This window comes from Lathyrus oleraceus, chromosome 3, assembly GCF_024323335.1.
Source record: "Lathyrus oleraceus cultivar Zhongwan6 chromosome 3, CAAS_Psat_ZW6_1.0, whole genome shotgun sequence".
NCBI lineage: Eukaryota > Viridiplantae > Streptophyta > Magnoliopsida > Fabales > Fabaceae > Lathyrus > Lathyrus oleraceus.
In genome coordinates, this window is record NC_066581.1 from 284,026,561 (window position 1) to 284,049,257 (window position 22,697).

At 31.0% G+C, this 22,697-nt stretch overlaps 2 protein-coding genes across 2 annotated transcripts; one reads left to right on the forward strand and one right to left on the reverse strand.

Annotated features, from left to right (window-relative positions):
- Positions 1 to 2,877: 2,877 nt before the first annotated feature.
- On the reverse strand, positions 2,878 to 4,384 carry LOC127130877 (ATP-dependent DNA helicase RRM3-like). Its single transcript, XM_051059835.1, has 2 exons — positions 3,550 to 4,384; positions 2,878 to 3,449 (listed from the first exon to the last, which is right to left on the reverse strand). Exons 1-2 carry the CDS (start codon positions 4,382 to 4,384, stop codon positions 2,878 to 2,880), a joined length of 1,407 nt encoding a protein of 468 aa, XP_050915792.1.
- A 9,025-nt stretch (positions 4,385 to 13,409) lies between these two features.
- Positions 13,410 to 16,114, forward strand: LOC127127051 (protein BPS1, chloroplastic). The gene is made up of 2 exons (XM_051056136.1): positions 13,410 to 13,578; positions 14,807 to 16,114. Exon 2 carries the CDS (start codon positions 14,819 to 14,821, stop codon positions 15,875 to 15,877), a length of 1,059 nt encoding a protein of 352 aa, XP_050912093.1. The 5' UTR covers positions 13,410 to 13,578; positions 14,807 to 14,818; the 3' UTR covers positions 15,878 to 16,114.
- The last annotated feature ends 6,583 nt before the right edge of the window (positions 16,115 to 22,697 follow it).

Consider the following 22,697-nt stretch of genomic DNA (forward strand, 5'->3'; position numbering starts at 1 on the left):
TACACTTAGGCGCCACTAGGAAGGGCGCCCCTTCCAATTGACCTACACTAAGGCGCCAAGAGGAAGGGCGCCTCTTCCTTGCATGTGAGAAATCACATGTAGGCGCCAAACTCAAGGGCTCCTCTTCCCTTGCATGTGCTTTCTTCACATGCGCCAAGAAGATTCCTCACATGCTAGCTTTCTCTTCCATGCTGAATTTTGTCATTCTCTTGTCTCCTCTTGCCTTTCCATGCAACCAATCACACTTTTTTTAGGTTCCAAACCTACTCACTCATTCATCTATAAATAGTCTCTCATATCAACAATATCAAATCATCTTCATCAATACTCAAGTATTTTCTACTACCACACTTCTTTCATCTACCAAACTCAAGCTTTGCAAATTCAAATCATGTCTTTGTTGACTATGGACGATGAACACTGAGGCACAATCGAGAATATCTCGGCATTTGTATGTTATGTCTCTCTTTTAGTTTCTATTTTTGGATTACTTCTAATACATATCTTCTTTGTGTTATACCTTTGTAATCTCTCTCTTTTTAGTTTCTATTTTTGGATTACTTCTAATAGATATCTTCTTTGTGTTATACCTTTGTAATCTCTCTCTTTTTAGTTTCTATTTTTGGATTACTTCTAATACATATCTTCTTTGTGTTATACCTTTGTAATCTCTCTCTTTTTAGTTTCTATTTTTGGATTACTTCTAATACATCACTTCTTTGTGTTATACCTTTGTAATCTCTCTCTTTTTAGTTTCTATTTTTGGATTACTTAATACATATCTTCTTTGTGTTATACCTTTGTAATCTCTCTCTTTTTAGTTTCTATTTTTGGATTACTTCTAGTACATAACTTCTTTGTGTTATACCTTTGTAATCTCTCTCTTTTTAGTTTCTATTTTTGGATTACTTCTAATACATATCTTCTTTGTGTTATACCTTTGTAATATCTCTCTTTTTAGTTTCTATTTTTGGATTACTTCTAATATATATCTTCTTTGTGTTATACCTTTGTAATCTCTCTCTTTTTAGTTTTTATTTTTGGATTACTTCTTATAGATGTGTGTTTGTTGAGTATGTATTTCTTCTTCTAATTGTATTTTCTTACTTTTTTGTTATTAGGATCCGAAGCGGTTTAGATGTCGTGTACATGAATATGTACCCCACGATCCTTTAATAGAACCATATATTAGAGGATATGGATTTGGAAATCTACTAAACATTGTTTCGTACTCGGTGGACTACAAGTTCATTTTGGCTTTGTTAGAGAGGTGGAGACCCGAGACCCACACATTTCACCTTCCGGTTGGTGAGTGTACCGTCATACTTGAGGACGTGTACATGTTGTTGGGTCTCCGTATAGACGGAAAGGCAGTGAATGGGCAAGTTAATCAAGACAACAATATATGCAATGAATTATTGGGTGCCCCTTTGTTAGACGACGAAACTGAGGGAGACACATCCGGTCAAGCAAGGGTGCAAGGTATAAATTTAAAATACCTAAAACAATATTATGCTAGTATAGTATTGTTCGACGATTCAACCGAGTATGAGAAAATAATAAAAGCTCGGTGTTATATTATGATTTTATTTGGTAACTTTTTGTTTCAAAAAAGTATAGGTAATTCTGTGAATATAATGTATTTACCTTTATTAAGCAATATTAATAAGGTAAACACTTATAGTCGGGGTTCAGCTGTGTTGGCCCATCTATATAGTGCAATGTGTAGAACTGCAAAAAAGAATACATGTACTTTTTTTTCATGTGCTTATTTGCTTCAAGCTTGGGGGAGGTTTAGAATGCCGTCGCTCGCCCCGATAAATGAGCGCCATTCGTGTTCCCCTTTGCAACTAAGTAAGTTTAACACTTTACCATTCACCATCTAGTTAGTTATATTTATTATTTAAACTAGTAAAGGACCCGTGCGTTCGCACGGGTCGCGCAAGTGCAATAATTTATTTTAAAAAAAATAAAATAAAATATATTTTTTTGTTTATATATATATATATATATATATATATATATATATATATATATATATATATATATATGGTTGGATCAACGTACACAAATTTATTGCATAAGAGTTTTTTTTAATGTAATGGATGTTAAATGATCAATAAATGGGTTTAAAAAATTTCCACAAATAACTTTTTCCAGTTTGGGACATAATAAAGTAAAACATTATTAATTTATAGTAATATAATTTGCTTAATTTTTTTGTATACTATATTAAGGAAATAATCAAAAAATATAATACAAAAATATTTTTACAATTTATTGGTATATTGATATATAATAAACATTCCATTGTTAATGTTATGAATAAACATTCCATTTGTCATTGAGATTTTGGACATAAGAAATAAAAATATATTTATTTAGTAATGGATGAAATTTTCCAATCTGTTACTAATTTGAGGTATAAAAGCGCAAATATTAACCTTCATAATAAATGATTATTTAACCAAAATACATAAACCATGTAAAAGAAATACCAGAACCTCATTTGTTTTAAAATATAGTAATGAATACTACCAAATGTTGAAATTAATTGCAATTGATACAGTAAGGTTGAATGCAACAAAAGATATTGAAACAAAAGGTTCACAATTTTAGTTAAAATTGTGAGAAATAAGTCCAGCAACAAAAATGATTTAACTTCGTACAATTCTTTGGTCCTTAAAAAACTGGGTTTATACAAAACCTGCCCGCAACATTTTAGGAAGTGATGATTCATTACCCTGTAAAAAACAATTACATCCAAATAAACAAATGTTAAAACATAATGTATATTTTATACAACTCATTCAATAAAATTCTAATAATAAACAACGACATTTGTTGATATAATATAACTAATGAAAAACTTACGTTCTATAAGTTTTCAAAAACTTCTTTGAACACGACGTTTGTTGTAGAATTCAATGGATGGTTATCCTTGTCATGGATTAATATCTTAAGCCCTTTTTTGCTTTTGACCCTTGATATTGCAACATATAGTTGACCATGACTAAATACACTTCTAGGCAAATACAATCCAACATAATCCAATGACTGACCTTGAGATTTGTTAATTGTCATAGCATAACATATAGTTATGGGAAATTGCCTTCTAGTCATTTTGAATGGCCACGGAGATTGTGTTGGAGTCATATCCATTCTTGGAATATAGATAACCCCTCCAATATTCTTTCCAGATATAATTTTTGCCTCGATAACGTGGTTTGCCAATCTTGTAACTATAAGCCTTGTTCCATTGCAGAGACCTTCAGGTTGATCAATGTTTCGAAGCAACATAATAGGGGTCCCAATCTTCAATTTAATCTTGTGGTTAGGTAGACCGGAAGTTGTAAGTGTATTCAAAAATTCTGGGGTCAAAACATCAAAAGCTTCATTTCCTTCACCGTCAAAAGTGTCTACAGAATCTGAACTTAAATATTCCTTTTCTTCACATTTGGGAAATTTTTTGAAATTTTATTATTATAAATCTATGTTAGTACATATAAATATATGAATGTATCTATAAATATATTTACAATGGATAACGCATACCTGGTATGAATCCCAAAACGTATTGATTTATGATGTCAACCGTTTCAATTGTTCCTGCCAATATAGCTCTTGATTGCAAAAATTCTGGATTCTTGTAATTGTTAAGAAAATTCGGATATGTTTCACTAACAATGGCTTCTAGTGGATCATCATAGTTAGAAATTAAGAAATCATTTGGAATAGGAATATCCGTGTAACCATCGTTAGGTTCTTCCAATTTCCCATCGCCAACTTTTAATATCCAATTAGAAAACAATTCTAATTCAGATGTACTTGAAGTATTGCCGGCTTCTTGGAGTCGCATGTTCTTTGTAAGCTTCAGCACAACACAATGATCCCAGATGTATGATGAATTTATTGTAGAATGTATTATATCTGAACGGCTGCCCCTTGGTACAACTGGTAATATTTGCCGAAAATCTCCACCAAATACAATTACTTTCCCTCCGAATAATTTGTCTGAACAATTGGAACGCCCCATTATGTCTTTAAGGGTTTTATCAAACGCTTCAAAACAAAATCTGTGTGCCATTGGAGCTTCATCCCAAATTATCAACTTTGCCATTTTTAGTAGCTCTGCACGATCACTACCTTTGTCGATATTACATGTAGAAGACTCCATTGTAGGTATTGGAATCTTGAACATTGAATGAGCCGTTCGACCTCCTGGAAGTAGTAGTGAAGTTATGACCGATGAAGCAACAGTTAAACAAATTTGTTTCTTTGATCTTATGTAGGAAGCTAGAGTTCTCCACATGTAGGTTTTCCCTGTGCCACCGTATCCATACAAAAAAAATACGCCTCCTTGTTGATTGTTTACTGCTTCCATTATTCGCTTGAATAGACCTCTTTGCTCATCTAATTTAAAAAAAATACATAGCAAACATGCAGTGAATAAATTAATTATACATTAAAAAAAATTGTAAGATAAAATCATACTTTAAAAGTTAACTTTATAAAATTATGACAAAACTTACAAACATTTAACATATTTACCTGTAAGATTTAAGAACAAATTATTGTATTCTTGCAATTGTTCGGCTGGATTGTAACTCCGCTCTTCGTATATGAGCTTATTTCCCAACTGCTCAACCACATATCCACTTGGATAAGGCATTCCAGCAAATTCCTTTAGACTTCGGCTCTTCCTTTGAAGATTTCGTTGAATCTCAATTAATGTTAAGTTCATTATCTCTTCATCCGACAACCTCAAACCTTTATACAATAGTAATTATAAGTGTAAACTATAAAACAAATTTACTTTTAAGAATCAAACAAATAAATATAATAAAAATTCACAATATAGGAAAAATAATACCTCTGTTGTTTGCAATTCGCTGTTGAGCATATAGTATTCCATCAGCTAAGAGATGACATGTTTTACTCCATACATGTCTTGGCCTGTTAATGCTGCCTGATAATAACATGTGAACAAATAGTAATCTCAAATATTGACCTGAACCCCAATGATTTGCCTCTTTAATAGCTGCAATGAATTCTCTATCATCGCCGATAAAACCCATAGCAAAACAGGCATCCCGGAAAGTATCATATTTTACGTTATTCACTGTTTTTATATCATTATAACTGCGGGGGCCTTTGACATGTGTGAGCATCAATCTAAGATAGTACAATTAGCCAGTTGTTGGAGGAACCCATATAAGCCTACCAATTGTGTAACCTTTTTGACGGGGTTTCCATTCTTTTTTTTTCTTAACATAAACAAATTTTGAAACAAATTTGCTGTAAGTTAAATTTTGTGCTTCAGGATACTTGGAATTTGCTTCGAACCATGATGTAAACATCGATTCGTTACACTTGGTTTTTCCAGAACTGTATTGATACGATCAAAATCAGTGTAATATACCGAATTTTAACCTTCACAATGAAAGTACAGTCTCTCAACAGCTGGTTTTCTACCATGGATTGGAAAGGAGAATATCCTCCAAGATGCTTCACTCGGAGAAATGTACCTACAAATAATATAATGAAAGACAATGGATTTAAAATTAATAGAATGATTATTGTAGACAGAATATATAAATTTTATTATAACACATATAGTCAAAACAGTGTACATATAAAATTTTCTACACCATGCATGTAAAGAAAAATTGCACACTTTTAGTTGAAATAGATAAATTGCATGACATCATATTTCAAGTGATATATTAGAAACGTACCTACAATCAATATACTGTTTGATCTCATCAATATTCTGCGGCTGGTTGGAAGTTCCATCATCATTCAGTACAATGGCAGCGGTGATTCTGTCGTAACCTTTGTTGATGTACTTGAATAAGTACTTAATCGATGTACTTTGATTGCACCATTCCATGTTTATGTGAGCTTGGTACTTTGTCAACAACTTTGCATTGTATGGAACAACATTCCGGTTATCGACTTGAATTCCATTCTTAAGAACTGTATGTCCATTGTCCCTTCTTCTATATACCGGAAACCCATCTTGATCAATAATTGTTTCAGGCTGAAACTGTTTTGGAAAATATTTAGAACATTTTCCATCTTTCATGCACGGTTAAGATCGATTTGCAAATCCACACGGGCCATGAATCATGTGAGTTTTAACCAAATTATACAACTCTTCATTGGTATCTTGGTCAGGTATTTCAGCTGAAATAATGCGATCAATATCACTTGGAGTTGGATATTTGTTAGATGGATGGAGGAAAATTAAGATGTGAGCATGTGGTAATCCTCTCTTTTGAAACTCAATTGTATACATATCTATAAAAATAAATATATAAAATATATACAATAGTCAGCACACGAATGATAAATTTGAAAATAACAATACGATTAATTGAATATGGAATAAGTTACTCACATGCAAGAACTTTCCCCAATAGACTTTTCTTTGTGAGATTAGACAAAAGCTCATCAAATTTCATTTTAAAGACTCTTGAAATGATGTCAGGACGATCTGATGCTTTTGCAGCATTCTTCCTCCTCAAAATAGTTTTAAAATGTAATTCTTCATCTACCATTTTGAATATTTTCTATTATAGTACTCACTCAGGCTCTATAATTCAAAATGATCATACTTGATCATACATCTGAAAAAATTACACATATATAACAGATATTATATATCTTCATCATTATAAATAAAACAAAAGATATATAATTTTATAGTGAATAAAAATATCAAATGTTCATCTGATAAAAAACATAACTTACATTGCCATGGCTTTATTTGAATAAAGTTTTCTTACAGCTTTTGCTCATTCAACATGATAAGTTCATTTCTTGAATTTGGAACAATACTTGAAATGCTAATATATAATATATAAGGTACATGTTAAGAATGGATCATTTCCATTATATATATATATATATATATATATATATATATATATATATATATATATATATATATATATATATATATATATATATATATATATATATATATATATATATATATATATATATATATATATATATATATTTGGTACGAAAATTCGTCTGTTCCCTCCAAAATAATTGGCAATTACGTAACATGTGGATATGTGTAATATAGGGAAATGAAAAGTTTTTCATCAGCCTATGTATTAATATAGCCGTAAAACCTAAAGGGATTTCATTAGAGCATGTTTATATATAGTTTTCCCAAGTTCCTACACATTTACCGATGTTGTTGTGTCAGAAGCATTTGGATATTTGAGATTTTCCAACGTTCTCTCATTTGCAATGTCCATAAAGAAACACACGCTCCTACAATTTAAGTGGTTCATATTTATTATTAAAAAAATTCAATTTGTCATTTAAAGAAAATCAAACAACGATAATATTTGGCAAAAAAAATACAATAATAATTAATTTGATTTCAGGATATTGATTTCATTTTGGAATGATAAGATTGCAACAACAATAAAATAACGGTAATATTTATTATTAAAAAAATCATTTTATCATTTAAAGAAAATCAAGCAACGATAATATTTGACAAAAAAACTACAATAATAATTAATTTGATTTCAGGATATTGATTTCGTTTTGGAATGATAAGATTGCAACAACAATAAAATAACGCTAATACTTTTTAGTAGTATAAATAGGTAAGAAAAAATATTGTCAAGGTAAGAAAAAAACAGTATTAAGAAAAAATATTGTCAATGTACGGAATGAATTTATAAAAATTGCAATTACATAATGATTTTTTTAAAAAAAATATATATATGAATCCAAACAGAATATTGTACCTGGAATTAATTTAAAATTCTATTTTAGTAATCTTAGAGGGGAATGAAATAAATTTGTTAGATTTCAAAAAAATTAATATTATATTATTCAAATTTGGTTTCTATCTTTATTGAAAAGTATGATAGATATATGTTTGATGTGATGTTAAAGTAGAGCATTAATGATGGTTACTTTTGCGAAAGTTTGCTTCAAATATAAGCAAAAAGTATTGAAGTGAAAGGTGTGGATATACTGATTTTTTAGGGGTTGAAACACGTGTATTGGAAGTTGCATATCTGTATCCATTACATTTAAAATAGTATAATATTGTCAGTGGTTTTGGAATAGTGGTTTTGGAATATTTTGAGTTATTAAGTGGGTAAATGAGATTAATAATGATGATAATAAATATTAATAAATAACAATATTAATAATAATAATAATATCAATTTATTCAATTAAATAAAATCCTAATTTTCATCAAACCGTTTCATATTACTTCTCCCTCTTTTCATATTCTCGGTTTGACATCTCAGAAAGACCACTTAAAAAATCAGTATATTTATTATTAAAAAAATTCATTTTGTCATTTAAAGAAAATCAAGTAACGATAATATTTGGCAAAAAAACTACAATAATAATTAATTTGATTTCAGAATATTGATTTCATTTTGGAATGATAAGATTGCAACAACAATAAAATAACGGTAATATTTATTATTAAAAAAATTCATTTTGTCATTTAAAGAAAATCAAGCAACGATAATATTTGGCAAAAAAACTACAATAATAACTAATTTGATTTCAGGATATTGATTTCATTTTGGAATGATAAGATTGCAACAACAATAAAATAACGGTAATATTTTTTAGTAGTATAAATAGGTAATTTATTTTATCACATTTTTTACTCACATCTAGTCTAAATTTGACCAATTTATTTTATTTAATTTTAATTTTTTTGTGTACACATTTCATTTGAAAATGAACCTCAATCAACATAACACATGCTCCAATTTTATGCAAAATGATGGAAGTCCTCTTTGTATCCCAAATCAACAAAACACCCCATATTTTGGAAATCCACCTCTTATTCCAAATCCACACCATAATTCAAGATTTCAAAATTCTCTTTTTATCCCAAATCCATAAAATAATTCACCCATTGGAAATTACACATATCATACATCACATTATCCAATGAAAAACTCTCTTTTAATGTATTTTGATATATTTGAATCAATTTTTTAATTATATTTTATATAATATATAGTTGAATCAATTTTTATGTTGTCAAGGCAAATTTATTAAATTGTAAAATGGTAGAGTATTAAATAGAGTTTAGTACGAAATTACTTATAGGAACATGAAATTAGCTGTATTATGGATTGTAATTAGGGTAATTAAGTGGTAATTAACTTTTATATATTAAAAGTAGATTAACAGTAAATAATATTTTTCACTTCTTTTTATTATCTTAGGTGATTAGTAAGGGGAATGAACTACAATAGGTGTCCGAAACATGCTATTGTAATCTATCGAAATCTATTGGACCACATTGGACATGACGATGTAATACTCCTACCAAACTATATTTTAATTTAAAAATACTTCTCAAATTATTTTCCATCTAACGATTTGGTATTGTTTTACAGTTTGTTTGGAGGCCATATCTGGGTCTGAATCATGATGTGAACCATGACGATGCTGCAGTTTAGACAACGAAGACACCGATTATCCGATTCACTACAGTGGAAATGCACTAAAGTGACCGGGTCAAACTGCAGTTCGGAATGCTACAACATATTCCAGAATCTCCCACGTGTTTGGGGAATTGGCATCAAAAAAGGGTCGATGCACAGTGGGATTATTCTGACTGGAGAGACTTTGCAAAAGACATGTGTCGTCAATGGAGGAATCGACGACAACACATCTTGAACGAATTAGTCATCCAAGGTGCAAGACCGACTCAATAATATATGGCATGGTTTATGTCTGTAACAACTCAACAATTTGTATCTGAGCCGCGATATTTGATGGATCCGCGCCAACTTGCTTCGTCATCGTATGCCCCCCATCAATTCACCACCTAACACCAATGTGAACCCACCCAACACCAATGTGAACCCACCCAAACCCAACAACCAACCACACAACATCAACCGACCACATACATACAACAACCACACACCCAACATCGCAACCCGTTCATGTCAACCACCCAACAACCAACCATCTAACGTCGCAATCCATTCATACCACCCACCTAAACACAAAACCAAGAATCAAACCCCGCAACCACAACCGTTTATAGCCCAGATGATTCATATGGGTCACATCATCGTAGCCCCCCACCAATGAACACCCAACTACTGTTTAACTATAGTACGTCCCAAGAACCATTGCTTTATTTTCAAAACGACTCAATGACCCAATTTGGGCAACTATACCCTCCCCAATTCACCCAACCCAACGCCCTAACTACGATGACATGGGCACCGAACTCTATTACGGAAGCGCCGTTGGCCAGATCCCCTCCGGATATTGGGAGCAAATGATGACACATCTATCAAATACCGCTGGAACTTCCGCCAGACCTTCCAACCAGCCATCACTCGATCAGATCAACACCCAAAGACCACAAACACCTCAAGAAAATCCTGGGAGACCTCAGAGACAAACTAACGCACCGGATGTGGAACCGGGGGACGTTATAATCGGGCGGGTCATTAGTTTTTTGTCTGTCCAATGTAACCAATTATTACATATTTAATGAATTTATTTATTTTCATTATTATTTTTTATGTATTAAATAATAAATATTAAATATTAAAATTTTTAAAATTTTAAAAAATTAAATATCTAAAAAAATTATAAAAATAATAATAATAGGAGGGGGTGTATGCGCCAGATGAATTGGCGCATACACCCCCATCTTTAAAAAGACACTCAGGCGCTAGAGGCATTAACGCCTCCTCACGAGGGCCAATGTAGGTGCCACAAGCATTGGCGCCTCTTCATGAGGCCCAATGCATGTGCGTCAATGCTACTGGCGCCTCCTCTTATTGGTATGGGGGTGCGCCAATTCATCTGGCGCATCCTCTACCAAACTTGATTATTTTGATTTTTTTTTGAAAAATTGGTTATTTTTAAATTTTTTTTGAAAAATTTGGTTATTTTAAAAAAAAATTCCCTTCTTGTCTATACAAATTATTTTAAATATTTTTTTTATTAAAATATAAAAAAAAACCCTTTTACCCTAAATACAAATAATTTAAAATACAAAAAATATATTTTTTTATTTTCTATTACAAATATATTTCCACACCTTCTCATCCTCCTCTATTAATATTTATAAAAAAAAATGTTTTTACCCTTTGTATAAGTTATTTAAAATATAAAAATATTTTTTTATTTTCTATTGAAAATTATATTTTCTCCCTTCCTCTCATACTCATATAATTATTACAATACGACAAATATATTTTTATCTTTAGTATAAATTATTTAAAATACATGAATATTTTTTTAATTTTTATTAAAATTATATTTTCTCTTTCATTCTTTTTCTATTAATATTTATATTATAAAAATATATTTTTTTGTTTTTAGTAAAAATTATTTAAAATACAAAAGTAGTTTTTGGATTTTTTTTTTAAAATAACCATGTTTTTTAAAATAAATACGATAATAACCGGGTTTTCAAAAAATTTCCCAAAATAACCATGTTTTTTAAGAGCCTAAAAATTTTAGGAGCCTTAAAGGCAGGCGCCCTTGTTAAAGCCCCCTTAAGGGAGGCGCCCATAGGGTTGGCGCCTGCATGACATGTGTGAGAAGGCGCCAATACAGTTGGCGCCTGCATGGCATGTGTATTTTGAAAATAAAATTTATTTTTGCAATCAGCAAGAATCGAACACACAACCTTCGGTTCAATAGTAAAAGACATTACAATTGCACCAGAGACCCTTCATGTTAATTTGTTTCATCATATATTTAATGAGCCATTGTTCAATTGTATTTTTTAAATTGTATTAAAATAAAACACAAAATAATTTTATTAATAATGTATTATTAATAATATATATATATTTATAAAAGTATATATATATATATATATATATATATATATATATATATATATATAAAACTATATATATATATATATATATATATATAGTTTTATATATATATATAAAACTATATATATATATATATATATAGTTTTATATATATATATATATATATATATATATATAAAACTATATATATATATAGTTTTATATATATATATATATATATATATATATATATATATATATATATATATATATATAGTTTATATATATATAAAATATATATATATATATATAGATATATATATATTATATATATATATATATATATATATATATATATATATATATATATATAGATATATATATATATATATATATATATATAACTATATATATATATATATATATATATATATAATATATATAAAAAACTATATATATATAAAACTATATATATATATAAACTATATATATATATTAAACTATATATAATATATAAAACTATATATATATAATATATATAACTATATCTATATATATATATATATAGATATATATATATATATATATATATATATATATATATATATATATATATATATATATATATATATATATATATATATATTATATATATATATATATATATATAACTATATATATATAAAACTATATAAAACTATATATATATTAAATATATATAAACTATATATATATATATATATATAAAACTATATATATATATATATATATATATATATATATATATATATATACTTATAAATATATATATATATATATATATATATATATATATATATATATATATATATATAACATATATATATATATATATATATATATATATATATATATATAGTTATATATATATATGTTTTATATATATATATATATATATATATATATATATATATATATATATATATATATACTTTTATAAATATATATATATTATTAATAATACATTATTAATAAAATTATTTTGTATTTTATTTTAATACAATTTAAAAAATACAATTGAACAATGGCTCATTAAATATATGATGAAACAAATTAATATGAAGGGTCTGTGGTGCAATGGTAATGTCTTTCACTATTGATCCAAAGGTTGTGTTTTCGATTCTTGCTTATTGCAAAAATAAATTTTATTTTCAAAATACACATGCCATGCAGGCGCCAACTGTACTGGCGCCTTCTCACACATGCCATGCAGGCGCCAACCCTATGGGCGCCTCCCTTAAGGGGGCTTTAACATGGTTATTTTAAAAAAAAATTCTAGTTTTTGATTTTTTTGTTAAAATATATATTCTCTATTCCTTTAATATTTATATTTATAAAGAGTAGGGTAGAAAATTTTACTTTATTTTTAAAATATAATCTTACTTATTGAATAAAAAATTATAAAAATTGAATGGATTAGCACACGGATTATAAATCACTATCATCTCTATCGACTCTTTTTCAAGTCTTTTAAACACATTTTTTTGTTTTAGAAATACGTGTTATATTTTGAGAAGAAAAGTACAAATAAAAGGTGATCGCGCCAACAGTAATGAAACACATTTTAAGAGTCGTATAATACATTGTATTTTTTTATTATTATTTTTTGGTTACAAATACATTGTATTCTGCTGACAAATACAATACAATATTCTAACTCTATCAAAGAGGCAAACCAAATTCTCAAACCTAATTCGATTTTCTAATCTATTACACCCAGGTTCGTTCTTCCATATTCTCGTGCCTCCTTCAGTTTATCTTTTTTTTTTCTTCTGAAAATATTTAGAAATAGAATTTCCCAATTTCTCCTAACAGTGTATATTTTGTGAAAATTTTGAAAATTTATTAGTTTATATTCTTTGATAGGTTTTCTATGGTCTAAAGTGTTTGATGAAATTAAGAGTTTTTTTAAACAATTTGTTTAGGATTTATTTGAAAACATTAATCTTTTTCTACCAACCCATGAAACTGTTGTAATAGTTAATTTTTGTTGGAGGGTTAGGGTTTTTATATAGAAAAGCTGCTTTTGTAGGGAAAGTTATGGTAGGTGGCTATTAATTTGTGATTTACTGCTGGATTTTCAACATTATGAGGGAGTGATAAGTTGATATTCTTTTAAATTTTTAGTTAAGGTGAGAAATGGGGTTTTAATTTGTATTAGGGTTGTAGGAAAATTGATCTGTGGAAACAGGAATTTTTTTATGGGGCTCTTGTTTTTATATAGAAATGTTGCTTTTGTTGGGAAAGTTTAGTTAGATTGCTATTAATTTGTGATTTACCTCTGGATTTTTAACATTATGAAGGGTGGATTTGTAAATTCTGTGTGTAAATTATTGGGTACTTATGAATTTTGCTTAACTTACCATCAGTAGGCTGGATGTTTCGGATTTTTTGGTTAGGCCGAGGTTTTAAACTGTGGTTGTGGCTGCAGTTATGATGCAACCCTTGATATTGTGGATAAATGCAGAGGAATATGGTTGATGCGGCTGCTATGCATTTGCAAAGGCCTTGAAAACCTTCATATTGCAGCTGCAATGCATTTGCAAAGGCCTCCAAAACCTTAGTATTGTGGGCTGTGACACATTTGCTAAGGCCTCCAAAACCTTCATATTGTGGCTGCAATGCATATGCAAAGGCCTCTAAAACCTTCATATTGTGGCTGCGACTCAATTGTTAAGGCCTCCAAAACTTTCATATTGCGTTACGCATCGTGGTTGTGGACTGTAATGTCAAACTATGGCTGAAACATATTGCATAGCGTGCTACAGCTCTAGTTTAGAAGGATAACTAAATGTTTATCATAGTAATGGAGTAACTAATATACATAGAGTTTTTGTCCTTCCATTGCTTTTCATTAATACAGACAGCTTTTTGTGTGACAGATAATTGAATTTGTATGGACTTCATTTAGCAGTGTCGTATTTACTTTCTTATCTTTCTTTTTGCAGTTAAGCATCTAGATGAGTCTTCCACAGGATCCACCCAGATCATTTTTCCCCTTTGGAAATCCTTTCCGGATGATATCACCCAAAGGCACTAAGTTATCTCCGCAACTACTGGAAATATTACATGCTTTTGAGAAAACTTTGGAAGAGAGGCTGGAAAAGCTTATTCCTAAAAGCAAGGATGAAGTCGTCAGCTTGTCTTGGATGACTTCAGCTATGCAGGCACTTTGTGAAAGTCACAACGACATTAAAACCCTCATGACAGACCTTGATCTTCCCGTGATGGATTGGGATGAGAAATGGATAGATGTGTACTTGGACATTAGTGTGAAGTTGCTGGATATATGCAATGCATTTAGCTCCGAGTTATCACGTCTAAACCAGGGCCACCTTTTACTTCAGTGCACGTTACACCATTTAGGCTCCTCCTCACCAGATCATCTTTTCCGGGCATGTTCTTCACTTGATGGTTGGAGGCAGCTTATGAGTTCGAAGAACCCTAGAATCGAAAAATGTGGCAGCATTTTGGATGATCTGGTTGAGTCATCTGATATGCCAAAGGTTAAAAAGTCAGCAAAAGTTACAGTTTGGATGCAAGCTATATATGGAGTAAAGGCGCTGACGGTTTTTGTGTGTAGTGTGTTTGCTACCGCTTTTTCAGGCTCTACAAAGAACTTGATGGATATGGATGTGGCCGATATTTATTCCTGGGCTCCAACTTTTAAAGTTCTGCAGAATCTTGTTAATGAGGAGATTAGAGTTAGATTTTCAAGTGGGAAATTTACTGTATCGAATGAGCTGGAAGCCGTTGATTTTTCTGTGAGGGAATTATACCCTATTATCCAAGGTGTTGTACATACAATTGAGACAGAATCGCATGCAAAAACTGTTGAGAAATTAGGCAGAGCAACGGAGAATTTCTCTGAAGGACTGGATCTTCTTGCAAAGGAGGTGGATGGCTTTTTCCAAGTGGTCTTGTCTGGCCGTGATGCCTTGCTAGCTAATCTGAGGTCAGTTACACTCGGCAATGACCACATCTTGGGAGGGAAAAGTGATGCACAAGTGGTCAATTGAATATGTTGCAGCCTAGTCTTGGTATATACTTAGGAATCTAGGTATTTGGTTTTATCTTTTGTGATTGAAAATGTTATTCAATCTTATTTTCCTTATATTGAAGTTATCTTTAGTAATAATAGGTTTTATAATTGTATTATTGAACTGCTGAAATTTGTAGTTGTGATATTCTGTGTATCAAAGTACAATAAAGTATGTATAAAGTTTATAGAGAATGATCTCAAAATAAAATTTTAATGTGGCATCTGTTTATCACTTCTTTTGTAGAAGTGGCGGGGGGCACATAGGGCGACCCTATGAGAAATTTGATGCCAGGGCCTACTAAATTGTATTTTTTGTGTGCATAGTATAGTGATGGAGTTTGAACAAAAAAACTTGAGTGTGTTATTTTTAAAAATGTTTATTAACGTATAACATTACTAGTAAGGCTACTAAACAATCCTTTAAATTAAAGAACTTGCAACAAATAAACTTAAGAATTATTGCATCAGACAATATAATATCATCACCACCAACTTAGTTTTTCTTTTCTTATAACTAAACAACTTTAATCTTAATAACCAATTAAATATTTTTTTATACGGAATGACCTAGTTAGTATTTGTATATAATTTTAATTCTGTCAAAAAATTAGTTATTACAACTATTAATAGATTATTAAAATAAACCTATTAGAAATCTATTAGATTTTGGTGAATGAATGATTAATTTAAAAAATAAAATATAGCTTTTCCTATCCCTCACTCCATAATTTTTTTTATTCAAATAATCATGTTTTTTTTAACTTTTTTCCAAATAACCAACTTTTTCAACTAATTTTTAAACTAACCTACTTTCAAAAAGATTTGAAAGGTAGAGATTGAGATGTTGTCAGATGCATTGACGATTCCTTTTAATAGAGAATAGATGTCGTCAACTGAATTGGTGTTTCTTATAAGTTGTCGTCAATTGAATTGGTGTCTCTTATAAGCCTACTCAATTTAATTGGCGACCATGTTTTGTCAATTGAATTGGTGCCTTTTAGAGACCTACTCAATTTAATTGGCGATCATGTTTAAAAAATAAGAGGTGTCAATTCATCTGATGCCTCAATGTATTTTTTTAATTAAAATAATAAATTATATAAAATATAAATAAAAAATATTAATATTTAATTTAAATATGATTACAATATGATAATACTTTTAAAACTAATGAGAACGAGCGAGTTGGTCATACTGGCCACCGACTCCACACCCCTTACCTACTCTAACTTGTTACGCTTGTAGTTGATTCACCTCAGACGTTTGAGGATTTGAGAATCCGAGTGTTAGAACAAGATTTGATTCTGCATCTATACCTTAAGTTTTGATGATAACAATATTGTATTTGTGTGAGAATAGTTTGGGTACCCTAATGGTTTGTTATTGTGTAGCTTTAACAACCAGTTCTGATTCTGAATATATGATGTGCAACGTCATCAGTTTCTGAACGATGTGTTCCAAATCCGCTCATGCGCCAACTATTAGTAGTTCTGAAAGATATTCAATATTGTTGCTGCAATGTTCTTTCTGCTTCTGTGCTGATCCACTCCTGAGAAGCTTTTGAGGAGACATTATATTGCTGCTGCAATGTTCTCTCAGCTCATGCTTCTGGACGTGACTCTGATCACCAAACTTCTGAAGAATGGCAAGCTTTTGAAGTTGTGTTATGTAGCTGAAGATTCTAAAGATCTCAAGTCAGACGATTGAAGTTATCAAGGTTCTGACTGAAGATTCTGAAGATACTGAAGATCTCAAGCCAGACTACTCACGCTATCAAGGTTATGACAAAAGATTCTGAAGTTTCTGAATCCAGCTTTATGTTTCTTCATTTCACGCTTCATCAACTTTCATCAGAAGCCAATAAACTTGAAGATTATATCAAATGGCAACGTGATCAAATAGTACATAGTAAAAATCGAACATCTTTTCCACTACCTGATTTCTGGGCAAGGACAGTATTATACATTACACATGTCATTGATTTTATGGACGAAGGACAGTATGCAGTATCACCCATCTTCCATCCAACAATGGACAACCGCTCTATGAGCTTTTCCCATTTTGCCCTTCAACGATCTTCTTCTTATGCTATATAAGTGAAACTTGGAGACTTGAAGAAATCTGTCGGTGATACAATATTTTGACAAGTCTATTTTTCTTTGTGAAAAACTATCAATTGTTTATACATAGTTTTTCTTGAAGTATTTGTTATTCATTTGTGTAAAATCTGCTTATGTGGAAGCATCTTGTAACACACAAAATATTATTCAAACTGCTTGTTTGATTCCTTGAGGAGGTTATCCTTGAGAAGACAAAGAAAGTTGTTCTTTGTGAGTCCTTTAGGAGACTAGCGTATAGTTGGATCCTTGAGAAGACAAAGGATTTTATTCTTTATGATTATTGTAATCTGTTGATTATAGTGGACTAATTCCTTGTATATAAGGAAAATTCACCTTGGCGGATGGACTGGAGTAGCTTTGAGTTTCAAGCGAATCAGGATAAAAATATCTGTGTTTTTATCTCTTTGTTATTAACTTGTTAGTGGTGCGTTCTTGTTTTGGAAAAAGCTTTTGCTTGTAAAACCCAATTCAAACCCCCATTTCTTATGTTTTTCACACTTTTAATTGGCACCAAAGCTCCGATTTTAATTTGTGATAAAAGTTTTATCAACACCTCACCGTGTTCAGTACCGATCCAATTTGTGTGAGAAACAATGAATGCTGCTAACACTGCTAACATTGTTAACAATAATGAAAGAGATCACTACAGTGCAAAACCACCCAATCTTTGATGGTGAGAAATTTGACTATTGGAAAGATAAAATAGAAAGTTTTTTTCTTAGTTACGATGTTGATCTCTGGGGTCTTGTAGTTGATGGCTACGTTCACCCAGTGAATGCTTAAGGAAATACTATAGCAAGAAGTGCTATGACTGATCAATAGAAGAAATATTTCAAAAATCATCATAAGGCCAAAACCATATTGTTCAATGATATCTCTTATATGGAGTATGAGAAGATAACAAACAAAGATTCTTCGAAATCCATTTTTGACTATCTGAGGATGACTCATGAGGGAAATACTCAAGTAAGTGTTATGCTGAAGGAAATACTATAACAAGAAGTGCTATGACTGATCAACAGAAGAAATATTTCAAAAATCATCATAAGGCTAAAATCATATTGCTCAATGATATCTCTTATACGGAGTATGAGAAGATAACAAACAAAGATTATGCTAAATCCATTTTTGACTCTCTGAGGATGACTCATGAGGGAAATACTCAAGTAAAGTAGACAAAGGTCTTGGCCATAATCCAGAAGTATGAGGCATTTAAAATGAAAGATGATGAAATAGCCGGGACTATGTTCTCAAGGTTTTAGATGCTTGTTGTAGGACTGAAAGTTCTGGACTAAAGATACTCTACAACTGACCATGCCAAGAAGATTATTAGAAGTCTTCCCAAAAAATGGAGACATATGGTAACTACCTTGAAGCTGGCAAAGGATCTCAATAATATTAGTCTTGAAGAACTTGTTAGTTCTTTAAGAATTCACGAGATTGAGCTCGAAGAAAATGAACCTCAAAAAAGAGGTAAATCTGATGATGAGTTGTCTCTAATTTCAAAGAGAGTCAACAAACTTTGGAAGCACAAACAAAATGGTCAAGGAAAGTTCAGAGGAGCCAGAAGGACTGCTGGCCGTTTTGATTCTTCGTTTGGATAGAAGAAGCAAGGTTATGGAAAATAAGTTATCTGATTTGAATGCATGAAGCCAGACCACTACAAAAATGATTGTCCTGAGCTTAAAAAAATAGTAGGCCTAAGAAGAATTTTTCTAAAGGCAAGAAGGGGCTGATGGCTACATGTGATGACTCAGAATCCGAAGAAGAAGATTCTGACGAAGAAAAAGCCAATATTACACTGATGGAAACTACAGACGATCCCACAGGTTCTGAAGAACCAGAAGACAATGTATTATCAGAATTATAATCCGACTCTGATGCTGAAGAGGTATTTTCTAGCCTATCTCATTCTGATATTGAATCATGTCTCTCTGAAATGCTAGAAAAGTACCAGAGTCTTCAGAGTAAATACAAGGACCCTAAACAAGTCCAAGTAATTGCCTATGAAACTCGGAGTGATCTTGAGAAATATATTTCATCTCTAAATGAAAAAGTATTTTCTTTAGAAAGTAACAACTCTTCTTTGAAAAGAAAATTTTCAAAACTAGAGGAGAAAATAATCTCAGAAGCTTCTGGTACTGATTGCATAATTAGATATGACAGAGCATTCTAGTATTTTTTTTGGCTAAAAGCATAGATAGAAGCAAAATGGATTCCTTGATCTATGGAGTTAGCAGAAATGACAAGAAAGGCTTAGGTTGTACATAAACTATAAAACCTGACGAAAGTCAAAAGGTAAAACTAAAACCTCTCTATGTGCATTTCGTGTCTGTTGGCACTGAGCTTGATATTTCTGCACAGACACAGAAACATACAAAGGATAAGAATTCAGTTCTGAAACCTAAGTATCATGCACAAATTTCTCATGATTATCCTTCTGCTAAAAGACCTAAAGTTATAAGAAACTCTGGAAAAACTAACAAGAGAGGACCCAGAAAGTGGGTACCTAAGGATAAAATAATTTATGTTGCAAACATCCTTAGAAGCTCAACTGAAACACCAGTCATGGTACCTGGACAATGGATGCTCGCGACACATGACGAGCAGAAGGTCTATGTTCCAAGATTTGGAACTTAATCCTTGAGTCTTCGTTGGTTTCGGAGGAAACCAGAAAGGAAAGATCATTGGCTTTGAAACCATTGGCAACAGTAAACTTCCCTCTATTACTAATGTTATTTTAATTGATGGTCTGATGCATAACCTTTTGTCTATTAGCTAACTTAGTGACAATGGTTATGATATCATTTTTAATCAAAATTCGTGTAAGGCTGTCAATCAGAAAGATGGTACAATCCTTTTTAATTGAAAGAGAAAGAACAACATTTATAAAATTAGACTTTCTGATCTTGAAGATCAAAATGTAAAATGTCTAATGTCTGTTAATAAGGAGCAATGGGTTTGGCATAGACGTTTGGGTCATGTTAGCATGAGCAGGATTTCTCAGCTAAATAAGCTTGGATTAGTTAGAGGTCTACCCAACCTGAAGTTCACTTCAAATGCTCTTTGTGAAGCATGTCAGAAAGGCAAGTTTTCTAAAACATCATTCAAAGCAAAAATTGTTGTTTCTACCTCTATACCATTAGAACTTTTGCACATTGATTTGTTTGGACTAGTGAAAACTGACTCTATCAATGAAAAGAAGTATGAATTGGTCATAGTTGATGACTACAATTGTTGGACATGGGTAAAGTTCTTGAAACACAAGGATGAGTCACACTCTGTGTTTTCTACCTTCTGTTCACTAGTGCAAATAGAAATGAACTTTAAAATAGTCAAAGTCAGAAGTGATCATGGTGGCGAATTTGAAAATATCTTTGATTCAAATGGTATTTCCCATGATTTCTCATGTCCTAGGACTCCACAGCAAAATGGAGTTGTAGAAAGGAAGAATAAGACTCTGCAAGAAATGGCTCATGATCCAAGAAACTGATATGGCTAAACATTTCTTGGAAGAAGCAGTTAACACAACTTGTTATATTCAGAACAAGATTTTTATCTGACCTATTATGGGTAAGACTCCTTATGAATTGTGGAATAACAGAAATCCCAACATTTCTTACTTTCACCCTTTCGGATGTGAATGTTTTATGTTGAACACTAAAGAGAATCTTGGCAAGTTTGATTCTAAAGCACATAAGTGTTTATTGTTAGGATATTCTGAACTCTCTAAAGGCTACACAATATTTAACACAGAAACACGAATTATTGAGGAATCAATTCATGTTAGATTCAATGAAAAGCTTGAATCTGAAAAGTCAAAGCTAGTTGAGAAATTTATAGATCTGAAGATCAATCTTTCAGAATCCAAGGATACTGATTATGGAGAAAAAGACTCAGAAGGAAAAACTAAATAATATGAAGAATCGAATCAACCAGAAGCTATCATTGATCCAACTCATCAGAAGAAGAGTAGATCAAGAACCTGTCATTCTGAAAAACTGATTCTGGGAGATAAAAATGCTCCAGTCAGAACAAGATCTTCATTCAAACCTTCTAAAGAGACTCTTCTAGGTTTGGTATCTCTGATAGAACCCACATCTCTTGATGAAGCTCTTCTGGATAATGAATGGATTCTGGATATGCAAGAAGAACTGAATCAATTCACCAGAAACAACGATGTTTGGATCTTATTCAGAAACCAAAGGGTTTCCATGTCATTGGAACCATATGGGTCTTCAAAAATAAGCTGAATGAGAAAGGAGAGGTTGTCAGAAACAAGGCTCGACTGGTAGCACAAGGTTATAGTCAGCAAAAAGGTATAGACTATACATAAACATTTACTCCAGTTTCTAGATTGATCAACATTCAGAAGGAGCATACATTCATCAGAGCAAATATACAAAGGAACTTCTGAAGAAGTTTAACTTATCAGAATGTAAGCAAGTAAAGATTCCAATGCATCCCACATGCATTCTGGAGAAAGAAGAGGTAAGTAGTAAGGTAACTCAGAAGCTTTTCAGAGGTTTGATAAGATCTCTTTTATATCTAACCGATATCTTATTCAGTGTCTGCTTATGTTCCTGCTTCCAATCAGATCCTAGGGAAACTCACTTAACCACTGTTAAGAGAATCTTTAGGCATCTGAAAGGTACTACTAACCTTGGTTTATTTTAT